General features: G+C 49.3%; 2 protein-coding genes across 14 annotated transcripts in view; both read left to right on the top strand.

Annotated features, from left to right (window-relative positions):
* Window positions 1-2,795, top strand: part of IQSEC2 (IQ motif and Sec7 domain ArfGEF 2) — a 56,826-nt gene extending 54,031 nt beyond the window's left edge. Inside the window, exon 15 of one of the 2 annotated variants that reach the window (XM_030305910.1) lies at window positions 527-2,795. In XM_030305910.1, coding sequence (XP_030161770.1) covers window positions 527-1,492 — 966 coding nt within the window. In that variant the 3' untranslated portion in view covers window positions 1,493-2,795. The remainder of the gene's footprint in view (window positions 1-526) is intronic. The other variant, XM_030305911.1, reaches the window with a different exon arrangement.
* A 6,863-nt stretch (window positions 2,796-9,658) lies between these two features.
* The window catches only part of KDM5C (lysine demethylase 5C), a 32,379-nt gene continuing 17,200 nt past the window's right edge, over window positions 9,659-24,837 (top strand). For 3 of the 12 annotated variants that reach the window (XM_030304620.1, XM_030304618.1, XM_030304614.1), the window contains exons 1-12: window positions 9,786-10,262; window positions 14,137-14,214; window positions 16,445-16,567; window positions 16,877-17,047; window positions 17,579-17,713; window positions 18,422-18,545; window positions 18,659-18,840; window positions 19,887-20,045; window positions 21,804-21,923; window positions 22,040-22,198; window positions 23,053-23,234; window positions 23,329-23,491. In XM_030304620.1, coding sequence (XP_030160480.1) covers window positions 10,113-10,262; window positions 14,137-14,214; window positions 16,445-16,567; window positions 16,877-17,047; window positions 17,579-17,713; window positions 18,422-18,545; window positions 18,659-18,840; window positions 19,887-20,045; window positions 21,804-21,923; window positions 22,040-22,198; window positions 23,053-23,234; window positions 23,329-23,491 — 1,746 coding nt within the window. In that variant the 5' untranslated portion in view covers window positions 9,786-10,112. Of the gene's footprint in view, window positions 10,263-14,136; window positions 14,215-16,444; window positions 16,568-16,876; window positions 17,048-17,578; window positions 17,714-18,421; window positions 18,546-18,658; window positions 18,841-18,887; window positions 19,209-19,886; window positions 20,046-21,803; window positions 21,924-22,039; window positions 22,199-23,052; window positions 23,235-23,328; window positions 23,492-24,837 lie in introns of those variants that run through there. The other 9 variants (XM_030304619.1, XM_030304615.1, XM_030304617.1 and 6 more) reach the window with 7 other exon arrangements.

Genomic DNA, 24,837 nt, shown 5'->3' with positions numbered 1-24,837 from the left:
GGACCTGATGCTTCCCCCTCTTCCTTGATGGGAACCTCGAGGCTGCCTCTCCCAGCCAACCACTTTCTCCATCTGTCCTCAACTCTGTCTGTCCTCACTCTGCCTGTCTCTCAGTCTGTCTTCCACTCTCCCTAGCCCCTCTCAACCCCAGGGCCGACTCTGAGTTGAGATGCCCTTGGAGTTGGACCGTGAGAAGCTCTCACCTCCAAGTCCTGCTCTTTGAGCCTGAGCAAGTCACTCTGTGCCTCTGGGCCTAACATTCTCCCTGCCTGCAAAATGGGGATGAGGAGGAGGTACTACTAATTCTTCCTCTCCCAGCAGAGGCTCAGATGAGATAGTGGATGTGACAGAGGAGCTCTGCAAGCTGGGGAGCTCCATGTACAAGTACAGGACCATTAAACTGGTTTTCATTATGCCATGGGGGTTCCTGTCTCCCCAGTTCCAGCCCTCAGGGACCGGGTGGAGTTTAGGGTTGGGGGTTTAGGAAGTCTAGACTGGCCTGACTTTCCCCCCTCCCCGCTTCCAGGGGTCTGTTATTAGCAGTCCACGCCCTCACCAGAGGATGCCACCTCCGCCCCCACCCCCGCCGCCAGAGGAGTACAAGAGCCAGAGACCGGTCTCCAACTCCTCATCTTTCCTGGGCTCCCTGTTTGGAAGCAAGCGGGGCAAGGGGCCCTTCCAGATGCCACCACCGCCAACAGGCCAGGCTTCTGCCTCCTCTTCATCTGCTTCTTCCACCCACCACCACCACCACCACCACCACCATGGTCACAGCCACGGTGGCCTGGGGGTGCTGCCTGATGGGCAGTCCAAGCTCCAGGCCCTGCATGCCCAGTATTGCCAAGGACCAGGCCCTGCCCCGCCACCCTACCTCCCACCCCAGCAACCCCCTCTCCCCCCACCTCCTCAGCAGCCCCCGCCCCTGCCCCAGCTGGGCTCCATTCCACCACCTCCCGCCTCAGCCCCACCTGTGGGGCCACACCGCCACTTCCATGCCCATGGCCCAGTCCCAGGCCCCCAGCACTATACTTTGGGCCGGCCAGGCAGGGCTCCCAGACGGGGGGCTGGAGGACACCCTCAGTTTGCTCCACATGGCCGCCACCCCCTGCACCAGCCCACATCCCCATTGCCCCTGTACAGTCCTGCCCCCCAGCACCCTCCAGCCCACAAACAGGGCCCCAAGCACTTCATCTTCAGCCACCACCCACAGATGATGCCAGCAGCAGGGGCCACAGGGGGCCCTGGATCCCGGCCACCAGGAGGCTCCTATTCCCACCCTCACCACCCCCAGTCACCCTTGTCACCGCACTCACCCATTCCACCCCACCCTTCCTACCCACCCCTGCCCCCACCCTCACCCCATACCCCACACTCACCCCTGCCACCCACCTCCCCCCATGGCCCGCTGCACGCCTCTGGGCCCCCTGGCACGGCCAACCCACCCAGTGCAAACCCCAAGGCCAAGCCAAGCCGGATCAGCACCGTGGTCTGATGAACAGAGGGAGTGAGCTGGGGCCCAGGGAGGTCTGGGGAATCCACAAGAGGTTCCCAGTTTTTCCAAAATATATATACACATAAAGATGTCCTCCTCCCCACTTCTTCCCTGCCTCGGGACCCCTCCTCTAACCCTCAACAGTTGCCATGGGGTTTCCTTCCAGATTGAAGGATCCTTGCCACCTGAAGCCTGGATGCAGGGCTCTCAAGCTCTGGGGAGTGGCGAGGACCTTTTGGAGATCCTCCTCCTCTTTTCCCTGTCTCCATCCCACCCCCATCCCCAAGGTGACCTCAGACTTCTGGGCCAGTGTGAGCGCCCATCAGCTCTGGCTGGTAGAGAAGGGCAGGCAGGTGTCAGGAGCAGTAAAGGGTGGACGCTTCCCCAGAGCACCTCTAGCCACATGGGGCTAGGAGGGAGCTCTGTAGAGTTGTGGCCAAACCTCGGCTGACTCGGCCCTCTCTCAGACCTCAGGGCCTGACTAAACTCCTTCATGTGTCTCTCAACCTGCCAGAGGAACAGGGCTGTCAGTGCACTCGGTGGGTCCCCACTAACGCTGGCCCCCAAATGGGCAGTGCTTCCTCTCCAGAGCCAGCCTCTGTCCTCTCTCCAGTGGGCCCCAGCCCAGACCACTTCAGCTTCAGGACCTTGCCTCTCACGGCAACGTTCCTACCCTGATAAAAGTCCAGACAGGTTTGGGGAGGGGGTGCTCAGGTCTGGGATGAGAAGGGCACTGCCCTCCCTCACCCATATTGCATGCCCTCCCATTCCCTTACACTGACCCCTCCTACAACTGAAGACAATGCACTTTACAGATCTTGCCCACATACACCTCGCCGGAGCAGGGCACCCAGCATCAGCCCTGGGGAGAGACGCTCCCAGAGGGCCACCATAAGCCCAAGATGTCCTTCCTGAGGCAGATTGAAGCCATCAGAGCAGGGGCTGGGAGCCAGGATGCCTGAGTCCTTCTGTCCGTCAAAATCTCTGCTGCCTCTCCAGCCCCCTTTACAGCCCTGTTTATTTATTATAAATATATTTTTTACAAGCCCCAGCTCCTCTTCTTGCCCCGTACATCCAGCTCCTTTCTCAGCTCCTGCCTCCCTCTCCCCCCTCTACCATGGGCTGCAGTACAGACAGACAGACCCTGGCTGTATAAAGGTCCAGAGACCCAGGGGCTTGGGGGTGGGGGAGGGCAGCAGTGGGAGGGGCTGTATGGAGAGGAGCTGGGGTTCAGGCATTGTCTTTTTTCCTCCTTGTATATAAGAATGTATATTTGATGCCTCATAAAAGACCTTGTGCTCACCTCCCGCCTCTGCCTCCTACTTATGCCCCCTCCCCCAGGGTGGAGCCCCTGGAGAGAGAAGCCTTAGCCCAGGGAGGTGAGGAGTTAATGGTAGCAGCTCAGGCAACTGGGTGGGTGAGATGCTTTGGTTGGGTGGGAGGTGGGGATGAGGGAGATTTCCCTCTCTCAGCTCCTTAATGGACCACAGTGGCAAGGGTGTGGGCTTTGGAGTTGATCCAGTTCCAGTCCTGAGGTTTTCCCTTCTGAGGCACACACACTCAGGAGAAGCACCCTCTGGGTCTCAGTTTTCTTAATTTAAACCTTGAGGTGATAAAGCCGTTGCCACATGGAGTAACGATGATGACATGGCGGTAATGGATATCAAGCAGACAGCATGGAGTAGGTGCTTGGGAGGTTAGTTCCCTGCTCTTCCTTTCACAGGTGGGATACTTCCTTCTGCTCTTGTGCCATCTGTGCTTACCCTTCTTGTGGCTGCCTGGCTTTGCCCTGGGGCCCTCCCCACTGCCCAAGGCTGGCCATGTTTCTGTCCTTGAGGGTAGGGGGGTAGGTGACCTGGGCCAGGAAGCCAGGGGCTGGATACATCATAAGAACTCTTTTGTGTATATACTTATGTTGTTAGATAGCAAATAGCTGGATTCTCTTTAGTTTACACGGGAGGACACAAGTCCAGAGAAGGGAAGGGTCTTTTCCAAGGCCACACAGCAAGTCGAGATGGGGGTTCCTGATTTCTAGGCCAGTCCCCCCAAACTGCCTCCCTATGAAATGAACATGTTTTCAGCACCACAAGTTATGTCCTGGGTCTTGGGAGAGCCCAGTAGGAGTGGGCCAGAGCACTGGCTCTTGGTTAGGGTTAGCAGGGTCCCCAGAAGCAGCAGTCAGTAAATATGTTTGGTGCTTTCTTAGAGTCTGGAATAGCATCTAAGAGGGAATGGTTTGTATGGCCTGGAATAGCACCTAAGAGGGAATGGTTTGTATGGCCCCACTCTTTAGCAGCTTGGACCGAGGCCTTTGTTTTCTTCTTCATATGCACATTTGAGTGAGAGAAGCAGCTGGGGCCATCTAACCATTTGATGCCGCCTCCAGGACCCAACCTGAGCGTTGGAGGAGCTTAGATGTGGAGGTTTCAGAATGAAATCCAATGAGCATTTTTTTTAAAAATTTGTTTTAAGTTTATGTATTGATTTTGAGGGAGACAGAGACAGTGCAAGTGGGGAGGGGCAGAGAGAGGGAGAGAGAGAATCCGAAGCAGGCTCTTGTGCTGCAGAGTCAGCCACGGGGCTCAAACTCATGAAACTGTGAGATCATGACCTGAGCCAAAAGCAAGAGTCGGACACGTAACCAACTAAGCCACCCAGGTGCCCAAGTGCTCCAGCATTTTTTTTTCTTTTTCTCTTCCTTCCTCCCTCCCTCCCTCCCTCTTTCTTTCTTTCTTTCTTTCTTTCTTTCTTTCTTTCTTTCTTTCTTTCTTTCTTTCTTTCTTTCTTTCTTTCTTTCTCTTTGGTTTCTTCCCTGGTGGGCCAAGCTGGACTGCCTTTAGTCACGCCCCATTCTCCCACCTTCAACTTCATGCTGGTTTTGTCTTCCCAAAGCTTAGCTTTTAGCACTCAAATCCTGGCTCAGTCACAGACTTGACTGTGTTGCCTTTGGCAAGTCACCTAGACCCTCAGAGCCTGGCCTTCCACCTGTGAAATAGGAATAATAATCTCACAGGGAAATTGTTAACAGATGCATATGAAATGTCTCCCTCCTGCCAGACGCACAGTAAGCTGTTCTCTGCCACCTACAGAAACGAAAGCAAACTCCTTGTCTTGACATTGGAGGTCCTCCACCACATGGCCCCAACCAATCTCCTAATCCTCATTCCTCGCCCACACTTTGACCACCCACTCACTGTTCCCTGAAAAGGCCTGTGTGTAATTTTCAGACTCTATTTTACCTGTGCCTTCCTGCTCCCTGCCCCACCCCCAGAAAAGGTGCCCCCCCAATATCTCTGGTTTTCTCACTGTTGTTAGATGAGCTTAAAAGACCCATCCCTTACAAAGCGTGCCCTTGATCATGTCCTCTGAGATCCTTCATGTCATTACCTTTCTTCCTCACCAGGCCTCAAGGGTGACAATGGTCTGAATCATCTCTGTCCAGAGCATTGCACAGCATAGATGACCCTGAAATTTTGTTGATTTGAATGAATAGTTCTTTCCAAGCTAAATCTTAGGTATCTTTGCATTGGTTAGCTTATTGATTGGTGCAACCTGTATACCAAGCTTTTGGTCCCCCTGGGACCTCCTCATGCCTCCTCCAGATATTTCTGATGTTCCCCCCTCTACCCTTCACTGGACTGTCCCTGTCCCACCCTCTCCCACTTCCCGGCACCTCACCATCCAGACTGTGGAGGGGTACTTTGGCTCCTTACCTCCCCATTTCTGTGAGGGCCTGAAGACAAGAAGCCTAGTGGCTATCCGGCTCTCAAAGGTCCTACTGCCAGTCTCTTTGGGGACGTAGATGGGGAGGGACAACACATAACAAAGGACAAAGGTCCTAGACTCTCACAGAGTCTTTGTCCTAGACCAGTGCTGTCCAATAAGTCTGTGATGATGGAAATGTCCTATATTTGTGCTGTCCAGTACAGTAACCCCTAGCACATGTGGCTACTGGGCACTTGGGATGTGGCTAGTGCCACTGACGAACTGAATTTTTAAATTTAAATTTAAATAGCCACATGTAGGTAGTGGCTACCATATTAGTTCAGGACAAGACCCTCAGGAATGTACATTGGGATAATGTCCCTGGGGATAATGTCCATGCAATAGGTACAGTCCCTGAAGGGAGCACAGCACGTGTGGGGGGAGCAAAGAAGGGAAAAATCCAAATTGGGGTCGGCGTGGGTGATTGGTGGGCAAGGAGGGAACTGCCCTATTAGCTGTGTCTTGAAAGGTGAGTGGCATGGGTGGGGACGCCTGGCTGGCTCAGTTGGAAGAACATGGGACGCTTGATCTCAGGGTCATGAGTTTGAACCCCATGTTGGGTGTAGAGATTACGTAAATAAAAACTTAAAAAGAAAGAAAGAAAAGAAAAGTGAGTAGGAGTTATCTTGGTAAAGAAGGGCATGTGTCAGAGGGAGCAGTGTGTACAAAGGCCTGTGAGTGTGTGATGTATGTGAGTGTGTGATGTGTTAGTGGCATACTGAGAACGGAATGGGAGAGGGAAGCCCAGGTGGTAGGCATAGCATATCCCAAAGCAAAGAGGCTGGCAGTCAGTGTACCCTCACTCCTCTGTTGCCAACCGGTTTTTTTCACCAGAGCCTCATGAGGACCTGAAGTAAGAGCCTAGGGATACATTAGCCTGTATAGTGTCCCCACTGTAAAGTTACTGTTTTTCCCTTTGTAATAAATGAGAAACTTGTGGAGAGCTACATTGAGATTATGCAAATATCCTGTTCTCCTCGAACTTTCACTCACAGGTTTTAGTATTCAATGACAATTCTCCAAGTTGCCAAATGGTGATTTTCAAACGCCACCATTCCTTTGACATGGATTAGTTGGCTCTCCACTATAAGGGAAAGCTTTCCCTTCTTCTACATGTATTTGTTTATCTCCTCATGGACTTTTGGTTGTCTATTGTATTCAGTGGGTTATAACACATTAATATTTGATGTTCAAAAATGCCCCAGATGTGGCCAGCAGGAGGCCCTCCAAGCTGGCTCCTATATCCTCTTGGTCAGTCTCCAACTTTCTTTGAGCATTTCCTAATCTTCTGGCACCACAAGATGCTCCAGGCCCATCATGTACTTTCCCTGCCCCAGTCTTGGAATAAGCCACTTTACCCAAGGAGCCCTGGTCCTTTTTAGTGGAGAATGGCATTTGGGAACCAAGATTTGGGCCAAGATTTTAGGGTTATAGGTGTGTTTTAAGAGTTTACTTTTTTACTTGGAAAAAGTCTGAGCATCTGTCGATGATTTTCTTACTCCATCCTTCCTTTAAGGAAAAGCTTTCCCCTTTCCCTCATTTTATTTATGTATATCAGTGTGGAGTCATGAATTTTTATTTCACTCTTCAATGAATTATAATCCACTATCATAATTCATTTGGAATTATCATTATTTTGAATATATATTATGTGTATGTATGTATCCATGAGTTCACACAGATACCTTGATGCCTTTAGGAGGCTCTTTTAATAATCCAGGCTAGAGATAATAAATGGCTCTCAGGGGGATAGAAGATTAGAAAATGGCATGAGAAGGGGATGGATGGATTCCACAGCTATTTAGTTAGAACTCACAGCTCATACCTACATCACTAGAAGGGACCCTATTTTACAAATCAAAAAAGTGAGGTACAAAGTCACTCTCATCCTGTTCATCCAGAAAACCTGGATTGGATGAGTGTGGTCGAGAGCCCAGCCAAGGCTCCAATCACTGCCCTGCACCAGCTCCATGCCAGACTCTCTCTTCAGGTGGGTAGGTGAGGCCAACCTAGCCCCCAGCCCAGGGTGGGCTCCCTGATGCTTCCCAATTCTTAACTCTGCAGTTCCCAGATGCAGATTTATCTCCAGCAAGACCCAAGGGTTGGGAAAGGAACCCGTTTCCTGAGCACTTTATTGGGCCTGGGGGTGGGTGGGTGTGGGGAGCACCATCCGAGACTTTTACAGCAGTCAGAGAGACCTGGGTTTGAATTCTGGGTCTTCCACTTACTAGCCATATGACTTGGTAAGCTTCCCTGAGCTTCAGTCCCCTTATCTGTAAAACAAGGATAACAATACCAATGTCAACAAGGATAACAATACCAATGTCATAGCAGTTGGCCCTTGATGAACGGCAGTTATCATTATCTCTCATCTTCATAACTGCCCTGTGAGGAAAGGATTATAGAGCCTCATTGGATAAGTGAGAAAATAAAGGCTACAGGAAATGAGGTACTTTGCAGATCTCAGTTGGTAAATGTCAGCTTCAGGAAAGCAGGGACCATGTCTGTCTTGGTCACCATTATATTCTCAGGCCCAGAAAAGTGCCTGGTGCATAAGAGGAATTTAATAAATATTTGTGAATGAATGAATTAGATCTGACTGGCTTCAAAGACTCTATGCAATTTCCATTTGCCCTTCTGGGATGGTGGGGATGGCGTCTGGGCTAAGGACCTCAGAGAAGGCTGAGCTAGGACCCCAAACCTGGTCTCCTGACTCCTGGTTCATGTTCTTTGCCCTTCAATGAGCTGCATCTAGATGGAAAAGCTGAACTTCCTTTAGCCTAGGATTTGGCATATCTCCCACCTTCTGCATTCTCCTTACCCTTCTCCTGCCCCATCCTATTCCTGGTGAGAAAAATAATAGGAAGAACATTTGACCAGGAGGTAGCAACTTCCTGTGTAACAGTGGCCAAGTTGTTTAATCTTTCTAGAATTTAGTTCCTCATCTATAGAATGGGTAAATTGACCTACATCTTTCCCAGGACAAAGGTTAAGGGAAATTGCAAAGATTAATAATAAGTGAAATAATTAGGCCTATCTGACCCTAGGGTGTGAGCGCCTACTGGTGTGCACCGCTCTACAGATAGGATGTCTTTAGCTCAGTCCTGAAGTAGGCAGAATAATGTACCTAACTGGGACATGGTATATGATTAGGAACGGTTAACTGTTCCCTGCTTCAAACATATTTAAGCTTATAACAGATGTTTAATATACACAGAAAGTGTTTGCAAAGAGTATGTATTATTTTAGTCAATATATACTAAGGATGCTCAAAAATATACATTCATTTTTCTTTTGTTTACTCAACATTTACTGCTTACCATGCCAAGTGCTAAGGATGTATAAAGCCACATGGTCCCTGCCCTTAAGGAATTCAATCTAATGGGGGAACACAAAATAAGCACTTACACAAGTACTCTAATGTGTGAATAGTAGGTGTCCAAACTGTATGCAATAGGCCCACAATCATGTATAACATAATCCTCAAATGCAACAGATGCCTGATGTGTGGGCAAAGTACTGGTTTGATGCATGCAACTGGTTAGTTGCCATAAACCTATTCGTAAACTGCTCAATGAACATGCACACAATAGTAGATATACACATGGCAGGTACTCAAATTCATATGACAGGGCTATACACAATAAATACAACCCATGTACACAATGTTTGATAAGTACACTGTAGGCTTACAAATGGTAGGTGTTTCATACGGTAGGCATTAGTAGGCGGTAAATATGCTGTTGCTAAACATCCAACAGTTAAAATATATATACACTTAGGCTTATTTTATAGGAGTACCTTCCACAAATGTGTACACAATAAAAGTGCATACAGAACATTTGAAAGTGTTCATTAAAATGCTGACGGACAATGACTCTTTGGGGGGTATGAATGGAAGCCCCCATCTCTGAGAGGCCTCTACACATAACCTTGGATGAAATAAATATTTCCTTTCTCTCCTTGGGACCCAGGATTCCAAAAATCCGTAATTCCCAGGGGGTAAGCAACATCTTGTCTTCCTTCTTTCAAAGCCCCAGTGGTGTCAGCGCCTAGAGCTGGGAACTCCCACGTCTCCCTCAACCTGCATGCCAGCAGGCACCCAAAGCCGCCTTCTGAGGCCCACACCGGAAAGACCCTGGAGAAGAAAATGTTGGGGCGGGGCTCGCGCCAGGGCTGAGGTCATAAAGGGGAGAGCCAATTTGGACCCACCACCCACTAACGCCAGCTCCTCTTCCGGTCTCTCTTCATAACGCGCATGCGCATCACTGGCCTTTAAACGTGCGCCCCCGGTCCACCGGAAAAAGGTTCCGACAGTAGAATTGCGGTTTGCTCGTCCGCCACCGTGGTGGACTATTTGCTCTCAGTCTGGGAGGTACTTTTGCGTCCCTGCTTCCAAATAGGGAACCCATGCCTGCAGATTCAGCTAGGTCTCCATGGGATGAAAGTTTCTGAGAGCTTGGCCTCACGCAAGGTATACGAGGCTCGGAGGGACACACCGCGGAGGGATCCGGTTTGTTGTGGTGAGGTAGGGGGAGGAGACGCTGACAAACCAAGATGGCGGCGGCGGCGCCGAAGGCCGCGGCGGCTGGGAGGTAACTGTAGTGGTGAAGGCTGCGGTAGTTGGGAGGCAGCGGCAGAGTTTGGAAGGAACGAGGCAGGACGAAGAGGCGGTAGCAGTAGCGCCAGCTTGAGCCTCTCAGAGCGTGGCAGCTACACGCCCCCCAAGGCCCTCGGCGGGCGGCGGCCGCCCCGCTTTAGGGCCTAGTCCCCGAGCAGTGCCTCGGCTTCATACCGCGGTGTCCGCCATGAGTCCTTAAGGGCGGTCCGAGCCCTCCAAGTCCTAGGGCCCACCATGGAGCCGGGGTCCGACGACTTCCTACCGCCGCCGGAGTGCCCGGTGTTCGAGCCTAGCTGGGCCGAGTTCCGAGACCCTCTTGGCTACATCGCGAAAATACGGCCCATCGCCGAGAAGTCGGGCATTTGCAAGATCCGCCCACCCGCGGTAAGTCCCGGGGTCCGTGGTCGCCGGCGGCGAGGCCAGGGATGAAGAACTAGCGTAGCTGGTGGAGAACTCTGGGGCGGAGGGCAGCTCGAGGTGTGGAGAAATGGGGGTGGCTGGGACCGTTGTGGATGTGGCGCGGGTCGGAGCAAGGATGATGTGGGGCCAGGGGTCCTCTAGCGGTGTGAGGCCCCCAAGGGACCTGGGTCTCTGACCCATCCCCACTTTCACTCCGCCTTTCAGATTCATTCCTGGTGAGGTTCAAAACGGGGATGCCTAGTGGACCCGGGAGAGTTCAGAGAGGTATCTACACATCTCTCAGTTATCCCGGACCACCCAGGTCAAGGCTGTACCAAACAAGGCCTTTTTTTCGTTTGTTGTCATCACTTCCCTCGAGGCAGGCAATGTGCTGTAGTGGAGAGATCACAGCTCTAAAGGGAGACAGACCTGAGTTCAAAATTCCACTGTGAAGCTTACTAGCTGTGTGACCTTGGACAAGTAACTTAATCTCTCTGAGCCTGTGAATTGAGTCCCCTGAATGCTTATTTTGAGAATTGGATTAAGCTAGGTAGAGTCTCTGTGTAGTAGGCGCTAGATAAGTGGTAATTATTGTGACTGCGAAGGTGTTTGATGTGGTCATTGGTTTGCTCCTATGTGGGTTGACTCATATTTACTCACGCCCTGTCAGGCCAATCCATCTAAGATAATGTCCTGGCCTAGTAGATCAGGAAATTCTATTACAGGGAATGTTCTATCTGGCTCCCCTGAGATGGGATTAGGGAATTGTCTCCTTCTTTTCCTAGCTGAAGGCAATATCCTTCCCTGCACATCACCCCCCACCCCCCCAGACCTGGCTCCTATGGGTAGGCTTGGACCAGCCGACTTGACGGTGGGGTATGAGTCCTTCTCAGAAGATTTTGTACTGTGTTCTGTCCCAGGATGTAGCAGGTCCCAGAGGATAGGGTATTCTTGGACTCCCCAAAACAGAATGGAGCTATGGAAGTCTGTCTCCTTTAGAACACTTGATTTCCAGAGGTCAATGACAAAGGGCATATCTTTGTTCCTAGGCCTGGCTTCAGGGCCGCGAGAAGTCCCCCAAGGGCTAGGATAGGCTGCCACCTTGCTGGCATGGAGGAGAAATGATGGTATGTGTTGTTCAGTCACCACTTGGGATTCCAAGGACAGGAATTGAGTTTGGAACAGGGTGTTTTTGAGTAGGTGTCTCCTGGCTGAAACAGGATGGGAAGCCTCACTGCCACCTGAGGAGGGCACCACAGGCCTCCTTGTCCATCTTGGTGTTTTCTGGTGTTCAGCCACAGATCTAGGCTAGTTTCAAATGGATCTTTTGGGAGGTGTTGGGTATACTAATTTTTCCCTTGTTGGAGCCTGGCCATAGATCTTTGAGGTATCCTTGTTCATGGTGAAGGAGTGGCATTTGGTAGCGAGAAGTCAGAAAGGCTAGCAGAAAGGAGAGGCTGGAGTCCTGGGCAGCCTCAAGAAGGCACTCCCTGAAGTGGCCCAGCAGGCAAGGAATCGTATCTGACACAGAGGGTAGCTGAGGCCTGAATTTCTGTTTTTCTGCCTTAGACTTATTGGGCAGGCTGGCCTTGTGCAGGTGTTGATACCCTTCCTTGGGGGACCAGGAAGGGGAAAAGTGACACATCCCTAGTGTGTGTGTGACCTGCAGGAGGCCATCTTTTGTTATGCTTCTCTACCCCAACAGTGTACTTTCCTCAAATCCAGGAGACCTAGTCTCTCTGGTTTTGTTCAGTTTTTTCCTCTTGTAGAGCTGCTCATACGCCACCTTTAGGCAGCCAGGCCATCTAGCTGGAATTCGAAGCCCTTGCCCAAGTGGTGCTTCAGCCCAGGGTGGGAACCTGTGTATGGGTGGGTTCTTGGAAATTGGAGGTTTGCCTGAGGAAGGGCGATTTGGGCTTTGAATTGCTAGACAGTTGACTGCTGCTCTTGGGGAAGGTGGGTGGGAGGAGAGTGTTGGTACCCTGGAGTAGACCCAGGGGATCTTGGAAGGCTCTTGCTTCCTGCATTGGGTAGCCAACTTTTTTATCACCATCCTAATAATACGGGTGTGTTTGGCACACAGGAGTAGGAGACTGAAGGCAGAATGAGGGAGCTCGTAGGTTCCAGGGAGAGCTGGGTGGGGGTTTGCTGGACCTTCCCCAGCTATCTGTTGCACCCACAGCTCCTGCTCTAGGATTCGGTTCTGCCATTTCCTGTCCGGTTGCTTGATGCTGTGCTTATTCTTATCCAGAACTTGATTCAGCAGGAAAGAAGGGTTCCTGGAGTTTTGGGTTTGAGTACCTTTCTACCTGCGCTAAGGGGAGTGCCCTACTGGTGGGTGGCAAGAGGGCATGAGGAGCTTGTCTGGGCTTGAGCCATACCATTTTAGTCTCTTTTCTCTCTCTTTTCTTTTTCTTTTTTTTTAATTTGCCTCTGCTTCACTGAGCCCCAGGTGTTTGCTGCAAACCTGCTTCGGCTGGGGGGTTGGGGGATTGAGGGGAATATGTGTGCCTGCAAGTAAGAGTCCTCTGGCCTCTTTTCTAAAAGTGTGTGTGCAGAAAAGGCCAACAGCTTTTTCTTCTCTTTTACTACCCCCCACTTCCGTATGTATGCATGTGTGTATGAACACTGGTATCCTGGTGTTGTACAAAGCCTTGGACTGGAGGTCTGAAGACCTGGGTTCTAGTTTGACTCTACCACTAAATCAGCATGTGATTTTGGAGAAATCACAATTCATATCTGGGCCTCACTTTCCCCATTCATAAAATGAGAGCATTGGTCTAGGTTACTCTGGGTGGTTTTTACCACCCCAGCAGGAGCTAGGGCTTTGGGGAGGAGAGGACTGCATGGGAGGTTTTGGAGAAAAGGCCATCAGGGAGGGGCTCCCCACAGTTACCCTTTGGTAGGACACAACAAGCCACAACTTGGCATGGCAGTCACCCCCCACTTCCATTATCCTTCCGCAACTTTCTTCTCCTCAAATTCTCCTATTCTTTGCGACCATGGTTGGGTATCCCATCACTAACCCTTTCCCCTGCTTCCCCCCCCCCCTTTTCCTGTACCAGGCAGGTGTTTGAGAGAGGACCCACAGGAAGCCTTCCAGACTGGGTGAATGATGCAGATTCTTGCTCCCCATCCCTTGCTTTTCCCTACAGCACATGTCTCAGGCCCTTTCAACTGAGAGAAGACATTAAAGGCCCGAACCTTTAAATCCTGGCAGAATTGGAGCTGAGCTACCCTACGTGTATATTAGGTGGTGGAGTTAGCTTAAGATACCAGGTCTTAAGGATGACTCCTTTGAATAACATTTTTCATTTGAAAACCAATTTAATTTGCCGTATCAGTATTATGAGGAAGCCAGGGCAAGTGTTCATATTCCCACCTTACAGATGAGAAAACAGGTTCAGAAAAGTAAAATCCCACAGCTAGTAAGTAGTGGAGCTAGAACATGAACCCTGGTCTTCTGACTCCAGATCCCTGTGCTTACCAGTACTTCCAGACTGTGTCCTACAGTACATGCCTGGGGAACAAGGAGTTAATGTGGATGTAGGGAGAGTTTGAGGTCAGCTGTTTTGGGCCCCATCTCTCTCTTTCTTGAAATCCTGGTGCTGTACTGTTGGAGGGACTTAGGAGAAATTTCAATGCTTGGGGCATTGAGTATGGACTTGAGGGACTTCTAGGGCCCTGTGGTGAGTTCTGGGGGGCAGGTAGTGGGTTGGGTGTTTGCCAAGTTAAAGGGCCTGGGGTGGCTAGAGGTCTGGGAAGGAACAAATGGGGTGCTGAGCTGCTTGTGGTGCCCTCTGGCCTTGCACTGTGCTGGAATAACTCAACTCCCTTTCCCCTCTGTGTAACCCCCCAGGACTGGCAGCCACCCTTTGCTGTAGAAGTGGACAACTTCAGGTTTACTCCCCGAATCCAGAGGCTGAATGAACTAGAGGTGAGAAGACTAGCAGCTGGTGGCGGGGTTGGATATGTGAACTCCGATTCCACTTCCCTCATACCTTCTTGAGCTAAGGTGCTTTACCTGACTATGCCTTTATTCTCTCTCCTGTGAAGTTGCATGGAGGTCATAGAGGAAGCTTTAGAGCTCTGTGTATAACCAAGAGCAGGAGCATTTAGGATCTCTAATATGATAGCTCAAAGACTAGGGACGTCCCTTTCCCTAAAGGTTTGCTACTTCTGAAAGTCCCCTGTCAGCCAGCCTACTGTAACTGAGTCAACAAAAGGGAAATAGGGGGTTGGCTGAGCCCTTTCATGCTTGGCCAGCTGAATGTGGTCTCATTATCCAATTCATCCACAATCCTGTGCTTCTGGCCTGCCTTCTATGGGGCTTGGTGAGGTGGGACATGAGGTAGAGGGGCAGGAACAACACAAGAACTGGTCTTTATCAAGGCTAGAATGGTTATAAACTTGGACAGGGGTCAGGCAGGTAGGCTTTTCCCTCTCCCTTTTCTGTACAGGAAGTCCAGGCTCTGTTCCAGGCTCTGTGCATGGATTGGTGAGGTTCTCCACTAAGGGCTTGAGAATGCCCTGGGATAATGAGAGTGTGTGCTTTGAAACCAGTTCCTAGGAAGATCCTGGAGTTTCCCAGGGAAGATACAGTTGAGAACTATGTTACCACCTTTTTCTCTCATTATGTATCCATAAACCTTACTAGATGCCCTGGGGAGGGGGAGTGTATTGGGCCCTACTGGAAACTTATGACCTAAAAGCTTCCTTGTTTCTAGACTACAGTTCCTCAACCTTGATGCTATTGACATTTTGGCCCAGATAATTTTTTGTCATGGAGGGACTATCCTATGCATTGTAGGATGTTTATCAGTACCCTTAGCTTCTACTTGTTAGATGCCAGTAATACCTTTTCCCAGTTATAACAATCAAAAATGTCTCCAGGCATTGCTAAATATCCCCCCAGGGAGCAAAATTGTTCCTCATTGAGAACCACTGTTGTAGGGTCAGTCTAGGAGCTGTCCTGGTCGGGGAAAAAAATCATCTCATGAATGGGGTATAAGTTCCTTAAAGAAATGGATCCTAAAGAAATGGATCTATGGAGGTGCAGCTAGTGCAAGGTGTCACCTAGCATGGGACAAGGGCAGGTTTTCTAGAGATACTGTGCTGGCTGTTGATGGGGAGGAGCAATGAAGAGGCCAAGATTGGAAAGCTAAGATGGAGGGAGTAGAGTTGCTAGTCTCTTCCAGGTTTCCGCAGTTAAATAGCCATAGGTTGTTTCTTTCCACAAATAGACCTTAGTTTTCCCCATCTATGAAATAGAACTGTTTCTGTTCTTATAATGGGATCTGAGCAAGGCGGTGAATGGTAGTGACTTATCTAGTTCTCCATAGAATTAGGCTATCTGACCAGGGCAAGGTGGTTCTAGACTTAGAGCTTTGGGGAGCCTTTCTTGGGTCACTGAGATTTCAGGGAAGCAAGCAAGGTACATGCCTTGTTCCTAGGATACTTGGCCCACATCGGGTCCTGGGTTGGTCAGGTGCCAGTGCTGCTTTGGTATACTGTCTCTTAGTTCTTTAGGCCATTCTGTCTCCAACATGCACTGTCAGCCTTCAGCCACCATGGGACAAGTTCTGTGGTGCATAAGAAGAGGTAAATGTGCTTTTGGAGCCTTCAATCTGAAACGTGCCTAGAACTTAGATACAGTTCTGGAGTTTCCAGAGGGTCTTCACTGTTTCTCTCATAACTCCACCCTTCTGGAGTAAGTGGACTGGGCAGTTATGTTAGTTCCCCCTTATAATCAGAAAATGGAGTTTCAGAGAATAGAAGGCTATACAAGCAAATCAATAGCAGGAAACAAGCTGAAACTTAAGTTATTTGATGTTCAGATCTCTTGATACCTGCTCTGTGACTTAAGGAAACAGAGGCTGTCTGTAACAGGAATGGTGATATTCACACAGCCCTGTCGAAGAGATTGAGAGAGCTGTTGTGACCTAACCCTCTCTGTTTTGGAACCTTGGGCTTATCCTATTGACTAGAAGGTGGCAGAGATGCGAGAGAGGTGGGCTAAGCACTGCCTAGAGTTTGGGATCCATTTCACGGGGAGAGGCCTTGGATGGTGGGCTGCTCTGTACACGTTCTTCTCTCCTAAGATTAGGCCAGAAGATGGGGCTCAGGTGGAGGGGGAGGCCATCCTCTTTGAGCAATTTCTTCTCCAGGCCCAGACAAGAGTGAAGCTGAACTATTTGGACCAGATTGCCAAATTCTGGGAAATCCAGGGCTCCTCCTTAAAAATTCCCAATGTAGAACGGCGGATCTTGGACCTCTACAGCCTCAGCAAAGTAAGAGAAGGTTTTTCTCAAACCCCCCCCCCCACCCCTTAATATCCTTGGTACTCTGGGGGCTCCCTTGGTTTGGATATTAGATCTCTAGGCTGCAGTGGAAGGGCACAGCCTGGTAGCACATGAGCTGTTGTCAGAACTTCTTGGTGTCTCCTACTGCAATTTGAATCTGAGTGGTGGTGGTAGAAGGAGGGAATAGTCCTCACTGAAGTGAGGGGCCGGACTTGTCCTCATTTCCCTTTCTGCAGGCCTATCCCCTCATGTACATACACACAGCACATCCACATCCCTTCCTGCTTGTCCCTGCAGATCGTGGTGGAGGAAGGTGGCTATGAAGCCATCTGCAAAGACCGTCGGTGGGCCCGGGTGGCCCAGCGCCTCAACTACCCACCAGGCAAAAACATTGGTTCCCTGCTACGCTCCCACTATGAACGCATCGTTTACCCCTATGAGATGTACCAGTCTGGAGCCAACCTGGTGGTAAGGATGCCAGGCTGGGGTGGAAAAAGGCTTTCCCCCCCATACCAGATGCAGATCTCCCACACTTGGCTCTTAATGGAACTGGTTCAGAGAACTGGACACCTGGGAGCTAGACTCTACCCTTTTTTAGTGGTGCTTATTCTCTTCCATGCTGCCCAGGATCAGAGGTCCTGGAGTTGCCCACAGGGCCAGCCTACTATCCAATATAACAAGGTTTTAACTGATAAAGTAATTCCAAAGAGGGAGAGACATTTTGGACTTGGAGAGGTCTGGGAAGAGATGGCATCTGATTTAGTTAGGGAGATGGTTGTGGGGAGGTGGTTTGAAGGAGGAATGACCTAAGCAAAGGCAAGAAAAGAATTCTCAAACTGTGTGCTGGTGTCATTGGTAACGACCAGTTGAGCATGGCCTTTTGGTGTGGGCCATGTGGGTGCAGCCACAGCTTGGTTTGCCATTGGGTAAGGGTAGAGGGAAGTCATTGTTGGGGTTTAGGGCCCCATACCCTCACCCTTACTCCTCACTTGTCCCCAGCAGTGCAACACACGTCCATTTGATAATGAGGAAAAGGACAAGGAATACAAACCCCACAGTATCCCCCTTCGACAGTCCGTGCAACCTTCCAAGTTCAATAGCTATGGCCGGCGGGCCAAGAGACTGCAGCCTGATGTGAGTACTTCACTTCTAACTCAGAGCTTTGGAAGTGGGAGTCCTCTCCCTTCCTCTGACCAGAGTTCTGTTCCCTGTTCCACTTTTCTTCACTCCACTCGCTGAGTTCTGAGCAGAAGTGTGCCCCCCTGCAGCTTCTGAGCTGGGTCTTGATCTCCTCGTACAATATCTTTTCTATGTCGGCCCTTCTTGCCTATCTTGTTCTTTCCTGACTCACTCTGCTCGTAGGGGTAGAACTCTTCTTTTCCCTTATACCTGTATCCTAGCTTTAGGCAGAAGCTTGTGTGCCAGACATTCTTCTAGGCACTGGGGATACAGTAGAATAAGATAGACATTGTCCCTGGGCTCACCGAAGCATGTCATTTAGTGGATCGTATTAGTCACTGTCATTTATTGGTAGTGTCAAACACTGTTAGATTTCTTTATATATGTTATCCCCAAAACTCTTTGTAAGCCTCCCTGTAAAGTAGAAGTTAATATTCTTGTTTTACAGTTGGGAAAACAAATTGCATCTTAATTTTTTTCCAAGAGAGGGCTGAGGGGGGAGCTCACTTAACCCTAGTCTCCAAAAAGCAGCTCTGCCCAGGCCTGCCCTTGCCTTAGTCCCTGGCATGAGCTCAAGTGATATATAGTCCAAGCTATTGTTCTTTTAGGATGGGCAGTCTGCCTCAGATAGCAGGCTTGATTCATTTCCTTTTTTTCTCCCAGCCGGAACCCACGGAAGAAGACATTGAAAAGAATCCGGAACTGAAGAAGCTACAGATCTATGGGGCAGGCCCCAAGATGATGGGCCTGGGCCTCATGGCCAAGGATAAGACTCTGCGGAAGAAAGGTGAGGCCTGACAGGCGGGGGCAGTGTGAAGGATGGTGGCTTCGCCTGGGGAGAGGAGGCGGGGCCCTGACTGTTCTAGACCTGTACTTTAGAGCCACTCTTCCCTCTCCCAGATAAGGAAGGGCCTGAGTGTCCCCCCACCGTAGTGGTGAAGGAGGAGTCAGGCGGGGATGTGAAGGTGGAGTCAACCTCACCTAAGACCTTCCTGGAGAGCAAGGAGGAGCTGAGTCACAGCCCAGAGCCCTGCACCAAGATGACCATGAGACTGCGGAGGAACCACAGCAATGCCCAGTTTGTAAGGACCCAGCCCTGACTTCTTAATGCTCTGCTTCTCATCCCTTCAACGAGCATTTCCCCAGCATGGCTCTGGACCAGGTTGCGTTAAGCAGAAAAGTGGGCCTGGTGGGCCCTGCCTTCAGGTAGCTCACTTAATTGGGGAAACAAGGCCAACTCACATGGAACAGAGGACAAGAAAGGGTGATCAAGTGCTGTCAACATGAAGTGCTGGAAGGGTCCAAAGAAGGAGACTCCCTCTCCATTGCTTCAGGATAAAGGCTAAGCTCCTCATTACCATGCATGATCCAGTCCCTGCTGACCTCTAGCCTCATTCCCCAGCACTGCCCACCTCACTCCTCTGCTATAGCCACACTGAACTACTTGTAGGTATGTTCGTTTTTTCCCCTGAGATGCGCCATGCTTTTTCTTGCCCCCATCCCTTTGCACATGCTGTTTCTTCCGCCTGGAAGTTTCCCCCTGTGCTCTGCCCCATTGCCAGACTTCAGTTTGCATTCAGGTTTTGGTCAGTTTCAAATGTCACTGTCAAGTGTCCCCTTTTCAGTGAAGTCCTTCCTCAAGGCTATCCCTCCTTATCTCTGGCTGATTTGAGGGCTCCCTTCTCTAGGCTCCCATGGTACCCTTCATGGGCCAATATTGGCAATTGCCACATTGCCCTTTAATTTTTATGAATATGTGTCTCTGGAGTACTGTATGCCTTTAGGAGGCAGGTACCATGTTTATTCATTGCTGTACTTCAGAGTCCAGCACAGTGTTGAACACATAAGTGCTCAGTGTTTGTTGAATGAATAAAAATGGGAGATTCATGACTGAATGATAAAGACTCCACTCTCACAGCTCTACCAGTTTATTTGGGGAGATGGTATGTGCACACAGTTAAACTCCAGAACTAGCATGACTAGCCTGTCACAGGGTTATGACTAATCTAGCCAGCAAGCATGGTGGGTTTCTATTGGATAGTTATGTGGATTAGAGTACTGTCTGGAGGACAGTTTGAAGGCTGGACAGGGCTTAGATTGATGAACTGTTGCCTCCTTTCCCTGGCAGATCGAGTCCTATGTTTGCCGGATGTGTTCCCGAGGGGATGAGGATGACAAGCTTCTGCTGTGTGATGGCTGTGATGACAACTACCACATCTTCTGCCTGCTGCCTCCTCTGCCTGAGATTCCCAAGGGTGTCTGGAGGTGCCCAAAGTGTGTCATGGCGGTAAGGCCTTCCCAGCCCCAGCTCATGTCTGCCCCATAGGGTATTTTTGCCTTCCTTTATCTGGCCTTATTGAGAACAGCTTCCTAGTTCAGCCACAGTTTAATATTTTGGGTTCCAGCGTGGGGCTAGGCTGGGCAGAGTGTTAGGAGAAAGAAGAGGAGGAGACTTAGCCTTTGCTTATGTCCTCTGGGAGCTCCCAGACCACCTGGGGCAGTGAGAGTCATGATTGGACACATGGTGTGCTGATGTATAGTCAAATGCTAAATTACGTGTTAGAAACTCTGAGGTGTAGAAGTTCAGAGGAGAGGAAGATGACTAAGGGTAGTAATCAGGGAATGTGTCAGGAATGAGATTTGGAGAACAGGAATATGAAGAAAAAGTTGTTCTTTTGATTTCCAAGTTTTTTATTCTTTGTTTTTTTTAGAAAGCTTGGAAAATAGACAAATTACCTATCATCTCACCATCTAGAGACAACCATTGTTAATAGTCTGGTATATTTTCTTCTCATCTTTTTGTTGTTGCATATATATAACTACCTTTAACAAGTTTGGGCTCTTACTGTATATTTTCATTTGCTACTTTATGATCATTTTCTATATTAAATTTATTCATGGGTATGATTTAATTTTTCTTTTGGGGGGTCCATCATATGGTTATAATACTTAGTTTTCCTTTTGTTTTGGTAATTTGATTGGTTTGCAGTGATATAGGCTTTAACTAGAAGAGATGGGCAGGCTTTCTAAACCTGGGAATGGAGGCATGCTGGAGCAAGAGTATTTGGGGCAAATGTACCTAGTGCAAGAGGGACAAGTAAGGAGAGCATCTGAAGCAGCAGTGAGGGCTGAGAGGCCTGGTCTGTCTGTCAGGTCTGTTTCATGAGCTTTCTACCTTCATCCAAATTCTGGGCACTCATCTACATTTCTCTGTGGGTTTCTGGAGAGCAAATGTGGATGGTCTCTTGTCTTAGGGACTCAGCTGTGGTCATAGAGACTAGGTGTGCATGTGCACACACACAGCTGAGGAAAGAGACCGGGGCAGTGCATAATGGCCTTGGTGTAGTGGTGGAGATTCCTTCAGGGAGGAGTTTGGACGCCAGTAGTATCATCGACAATGAAGGCTGTCAGCTCTGCTTGGCTCTCTTTAAGTGGTTGTGGGCCAGTGGACCAGATTGACATTGATTTTTCAGACATGAGTCTAACTCTGGGATACATACAGCTCTCATCTAAAACCATGAACATAGGTACAAAGTGAGGTAGACTCAACATCCTGTCTTCTGAGACAGTCTAAAGAACAGGAATAGTGTAGGGTTTGACAGCGTAGGAGCTAGTGCCTTCGTTTTCCATCCTCAGCTACTAGAACATTCAGTGCCATTTTCTCAGGCTTGTAGTTCCAGGCTGGGCATTAAGAAAGCTTCCTTACACACCCTGCTTAAACTCCTATTTTAGCCCAAGTGAAAAAATTGGCAGAAGAATATAGGATAGCATATTTAAGTCTGAGTTCATGGTTTAGGTAGTAAAGTCCTAAAGGAAGAAAAGAGCAAAAGCATGGCAGCGCAGTGCATGTGGGGAATGAAAAGACTAAGCTGAGGTGCTAGGAGAAAAAGGTGGAGCTATAAAGTGAGGTCTGCCTCAGGGGCCTTGAGTGCAGACCTAGGGCTGTTCTTGTTCCCTGCTCCTACCCCATATTCCAGCTCCGCTTTTGAGGAATCTCCACCCCTGTGCCCTCTACCTTGGTGACATGTTCTCCTTTGGGTTTCAGGAGTGTAAGCGCCCCCCTGAAGCCTTTGGCTTTGAGCAGGCTACCCGGGAATACACTCTGCAGAGCTTTGGCGAGATGGCTGACTCCTTTAAAGCCGATTACTTCAACATGCCTGTGCACGTAGGTGATGGAGGGCTGGGGTAGTGTCAGGGCTAGGGTCGTAGGTGTTGGTGCCTGGTGGTCTTAGCTCTCCTGAGTCACTGGGGCCATGGTCATCTGCTACCCCTGTTCTCCAGATGGTGCCCACAGAACTCGTGGAGAAGGAGTTCTGGCGGTTGGTAAACAGCATTGAGGAAGATGTGACTGTTGAGTATGGGGCTGACATCCATTCCAAAGAATTTGGTAGCGGTTTCCCCGTCAGTGACAGTAAGCGGCACCTAACCCCTGAGGAGGAGGTGAGTGGATGATTCATGATTATATGTCAGTGGTGTGAGCTTTGGCAGGTCATTCAATATCTCTTTTGGGTGGGGATCATTATGCCTGCCTCATAGAGTTGCTGTGAGATTTAGATGAAGATGGTACATGTAAAGAACACAGCCTAGTATCTGGAATGGCATCTCTAGCCACGAGATTGGCTACTTTGTAGGATGGGGATAGTACCTACCTTACAAATTTGTAATAATTAAATGAGAAGGTATATGAAATACTTGGCAGGGTGCCTGGCTCATTCATAAGAAGTGTTCAGGGACTGAGACTGTATGTGCAGGAAAAAAAATGAGGGCCCAGGCCTACCTCAAGAGAAGGGTGCGTTTTGGTCCAATGCGGGGGCCTTTAACTTGCAGGTATTTTGGTGGGTGAGTATATCTGTAAAACTTGCTAAAATCGAAGCGAATTGAAATTTTGTGTGCATGTATTTGGTGGAGGGTGGGTGGGAGGTGGAGAATGTCTATAATATTTCTTAGATGTGTCAAAAAGGTCTATGACCTCGGGGCGCCTGGGTGGCTTGGTCGGTTGGGCGGCCGACTTCGGCTCAGGTCATGATCTCGCCGTCCGTGAGTTCGAGCCCTGTGCCAGGCTCTGGGCTGACAGCTCAGAGCCTGTAGCCTGTTTCGGATTTTGTGTCTCCCTCTTCCTCTGCCCCTCCCCTGTTCATGCTCTGTCTCTCTCTGTCTCAAAGATAAATAAACGTTAAAAAATTAAAAAAAATTAAAAAAAAGTCTATGACCTCAAAATTAAGGTTCCCTGGGCTAAAGCTCTCGGTTCCTTAGTATAACCCTCTTCCCCTATCCATAAATACCCAACCTGACAGGAGTATGCTACCAGTGGTTGGAACCTGAATGTGATGCCAGTGTTGGAGCAGTCTGTACTATGCCACATCAATGCAGATATTTCTGGCATGAAGGTGCCCTGGCTCTATGTGGGCATGGTCTTTTCAGCCTTTTGCTGGCATATTGAGGATCACTGGAGTTACTCCATTAACTACCTCCATTGGTGAGCGGGGGCCCTGGGAAGCTGGGGAGGCAGGGTAGGCCCCCTGAGGACCATGTGTGTGACCACTCCATATGTCCCCTTTCCACATGGCCAGGGGTGAGCCGAAGACCTGGTATGGGGTACCCTCACTTGCAGCAGAACATTTGGAAGAGGTGATGAAGAAGCTGACACCTGAGCTCTTTGATAGCCAGCCTGACCTCCTGCACCAACTTGTCACCCTCATGAATCCCAATACCCTCATGTCCCATGGTGTGCCGGTGAGTGCTCAGGAAACAAGGACAAGGGGTAGGAATGGTGTAGCGATGTCCTTTATGGTGGTGGTGTTCATCTGGAATCTACCCGTGCTTCTTTCTCATTCCTCTTTTATCTTTATTCGACAACTCTAATAGAGACTTCACATAGCAATAGTTAGATACATGATGTGATGGTGAGCGCTCTGGGCCATGTGTTTGAGGGCAACACCTCAGGATGGTTCTTTTCACGTCTGTATGACAGCCAGTAGGAGAGGGAAGTGGCAGAAGGACAGAGCAAGACGCGCGTCATTTCCATTCATCTCCTGTTAGTCACAGCTTAGTCACGTGGCCATGTCTAGTTACAAGGAAGACTGGAAAATGTGGTTCTTACTCCAGATGGTCATGTACCAGTTACAAATTCATAGTGTTGTGAGAGAGGGTGAGAATGAATATTGGGGGGCAACTAGCAGTCTCTGACATGTTCCATATAGTAGCCCTTTTGGGAGCAATGGGTAGGTCTTTTTACTTATTTAACAGGTCAAAAGTTCTGTGGTAGTAATTATTTTGCAATATATAAGTGTATCAGGTCAACATGTTGTACACCTTAAACTTGTAGGGTATTATCAGCTATATCTCAGTAAAGCTGGAGGGGAAGTAACCTCTAAAAAAAAGTGCCAATGTCAACATTTAAAATAAAGTTGAACCCAGAGTCCTAGACTGAACCTATCCTCCTCCTCTGTGGACTTCTCTCCCACACTATAAAATGTTTTGCTGGGTATACAATCTGGCTTGCCTATAAGAAACTTTCAAGCATTAGCATCAGCCAGTTTTCTGGTGTAGATCTTAAAACAGCCTGATCAACAGTCCTGTAGGGTCAGTAGTAATTGGTACATCGTCCACCTGTACTTTGAGTCTTATTCTGTGCTACTACTCCTCCCCACTCCCTTCAACCCCCCACCCCCTGCCAACACCTTGGCTGCCCTGCCACTTGGTCTAATGCATAGGATGTGGTAAGCGGTCAGTACATATTGAATTAATGTCTCCTTGAGATCCCCGAGCACCTGTACAGTAGAGCTTTGGACTAGGTCAGTGGTTCTCACCCATATTGTTTCTTGCCTTCACCTTGTTTTGATATACTACATACCCTGTAGTATTTTTTTATTAGCTATTTTAGTGATACTTAACCAAGCCTTGAGGGATCTAGGGAATTAGTGGAAGTGTATCCTACAACAGTTCAGGCAGCCTTCTTCCACTTGAGGTGGCAGAGTGGTAGGGGGATGGCAGGTATCCTTTTCCATCACTGCCTCACCCCATTTAAGAATTACTGGACTCGAGAGGTGGAGATGATCAAAGGCCCTTCCAGTTCAGCT

The sequence above is a fragment of the Lynx canadensis genome, chromosome X, assembly GCF_007474595.2.
Source record: "Lynx canadensis isolate LIC74 chromosome X, mLynCan4.pri.v2, whole genome shotgun sequence".
Classification (NCBI taxonomy): domain Eukaryota; kingdom Metazoa; phylum Chordata; class Mammalia; order Carnivora; family Felidae; genus Lynx; species Lynx canadensis.
The sequence above is the reverse complement of the archived record's forward strand: the minus strand, read 5'-3'. Positions and strand labels throughout refer to the sequence as shown.